The sequence below is a fragment of the Montipora foliosa genome, chromosome 4 (genome assembly GCF_036669935.1).
Source record: "Montipora foliosa isolate CH-2021 chromosome 4, ASM3666993v2, whole genome shotgun sequence".
NCBI classification, from domain to species: domain Eukaryota; kingdom Metazoa; phylum Cnidaria; class Anthozoa; order Scleractinia; family Acroporidae; genus Montipora; species Montipora foliosa.
Window position 1 is genome coordinate 23733099 of NC_090872.1, and position 2500 is coordinate 23735598.

A 2500-nucleotide genomic window follows, 5' to 3' on the forward strand; every position below is an offset into this window, starting at 1 on the left:
GGAAACCTCCACTAAAACAAGGATACAACTTCAAAATATTTAACATAATGTTTACAATCAAAATTGTTCAAACGTTTTCCAATGGAATCCTTTGTATCCGAAATAAATGAATTTCAAAAACGCCTGTTTTGGTTTTCAAATTTCCTGGGCGCAGCCATCTTGAATAATTGAGACGTGTTATGGTTGCTCTTTTGTATTTGCACAAAGAGCTTTTGTTTTAAAACAATAGGGCAACCATGACACGTCACAATTATTCAAGATGGCGGCGCCCGGGAAATTTGAAAACCAAAACAATCGTTTTTAAAATTTAATTATTTCGGATACAAACGCTCCCATTGGAAAACGTTCGAACAATTTTGATTGTGAGCATTATGTTAACTATTTTAAAGATATATTCCTGTTTTAGTGGAGGTTCCCTTTAATGAGTTAAACAAATTTTATTCTTCAATAGATTGATGTTTTTTTTTTCCATATGACTGTGTTTGTTAAACGACACTCACTAGTTGCCAGTACCAAGTGATATCACTTGCCATGTGACGTCACAAAATGAGTTTTCTAAAATGGGGGACGTTCTGCCTCATACTTTTTAAAACCTTTGGCAACAAATTGATAAGCGGAACTACATGAATCATGTTCTCCTTTGTATGGTTACATTTGTAGTTTAAAGGAAAAATACAGCTTTTTCTGAAGTCAGGTGACCCATTTTCCTTAATTTCAACTGTAAGATAAATAATTTTGAGGGACCTGCTCACAAGGCTTATTCATAAATAGTACCCAAATATCAAGAGATTGGTACCAAAACAAAGGAGCCAAAATTTCATTTAGTACTCCCCATTTTGAAGGGAAATTTTTATTCCTTGGCGTCCAATTATAGGTCACACGACATGAATTTCAATGTTGTGAACATTCTACGCAATTGAGGATGCTTAACATAAGATATATACCAAGTTTCAGTAACAATGAACAACAGCTTCCTTTCTAACTTTTACTTTGGAATATAGCCAAGCAAACCATGCCTTAACGTGCCTGAGTGGATAACCTTAAATAACCCTTCCCCTAAAACATGCAAGAGTGACTCTGAAAAAGATGTTACTCTGTCTATCATGAGGTGATTTTACCCACCAAAGGGGGCCAATTCAGAGGATGAAAGAGTACATACAGAATAGTATTCCCAAATGGCAAGTACATGTAACATTTAAGCAAAAGTATGTTAACAGGGCTGTCGATAAATTTGAAATTAGAAGGCTTATAATTAAAAAGTAGGCAGCCATGAAAGTGAGCTTGGCAAGTATGCACACTTGAAAAACAGACAAATGTTCTTTCTTTGGCGCGGATTCCATGTTGTTTCATCAGATTAAGCGCAATCTGGGAACTATCCACTGTAAATGTCCACACCATTCACATGAACGATCGAGCGCGAGCTATTTTGTCATGCTTTCTCCTGTTTAATGTTCGCAAAATATGCCATGAGCAAATGGATTTCCTTTTTTTTTTCCCTGCCCTGACTGCCCTTTATTTGCCCACTCTTTAAACAGTGTTTTTAATCACGACTTCACAGAAAAGTACTAAGAGTGTCAACCATTTACAACTCAACCCCTTAACTGTCATTAAAACCCATATTTAAATGAAAATTGGTGCATAAGCCCTATCCAAATCATCCAAATACCCAACAAAGCACAATTACGCAACATAATTTTCTGGCAATAAATGAATTGCGGTCAATCTGCCTCACAGTATTCTGACGACCCTCATATGATAGCTAACCAACCACTAACCCTAATTTTTCATTACTAAAATCAGTGCTTTGACCTACAGTGTAATCATTGAAATGAGTGCTTAGACTTAGCCATTAAAATGAGTGCTTAGACACAATATACATGGGGACGGATCGAGTCTGGGGCGGAACGACCGGTTAACAATAAAATAATTGCCATTTTAAATATCTATTTTTTAATGACTAAAATGGGAGTTTCTCAAGGTTAGTGTTCACAGTATAGCAAAACTGTATTCCTGCGGTGATATCCCCGTCCACATACTTCAAATTACACATTACAGCAACACACTAACCTGGTTAATGCGCTTTTCGATCAGCTTTGTTATACTAGATGCAAACTGGCTGTTTTCTTCCGCCAACATTGTGAGCACATTGATGAGCGGTTTTGAATTAAATGTCAAGTCTTCCAGAGATGATTCATATTCTTCGCAAATAGCCCCTTCTCCAGAATCCATTTTAGTGACAAATAAACATAAAAGCAAAGGAGAAAATAGAAAAAATTACTAACACATTTGGCAAAAAAGAAATTCAGTATGGCGGATGAACGATTAGCCTCGTTTTGAAAACAGTACGCCAAGTGCATTGTGGGTAAGGAAGTGAGCAATGAGAATCTGGAGCCAAAACAACGAAAAATCCCCATGGATACAAGGAGCTACCGTGTGAAGCTTCATGAAGCCTGGAGTCCTTGGGCGCGTTCCATTCGACCAAAATTTGCGGTTTGAAATT

The 2500-nt window shown here is 36.9% G+C and overlaps 1 protein-coding gene across 1 annotated transcript in view; it reads right to left on the minus strand.

Moving 5' to 3' along the window:
• Positions 1 to 2335, minus strand: part of LOC138000358 (pre-mRNA cleavage complex 2 protein Pcf11-like) — a 21281-nt gene extending 18946 nt beyond the window's left edge. The window contains exon 1 of the mRNA XM_068846698.1: positions 2068 to 2335. Within this exon, the coding sequence (XP_068702799.1) occupies positions 2068 to 2229 (162 nt within the window). The 5' untranslated portion in view covers positions 2230 to 2335. The remainder of the gene's footprint in view (positions 1 to 2067) is intronic.
• Between the last annotated feature and the right edge of the window lie 165 nt (positions 2336 to 2500).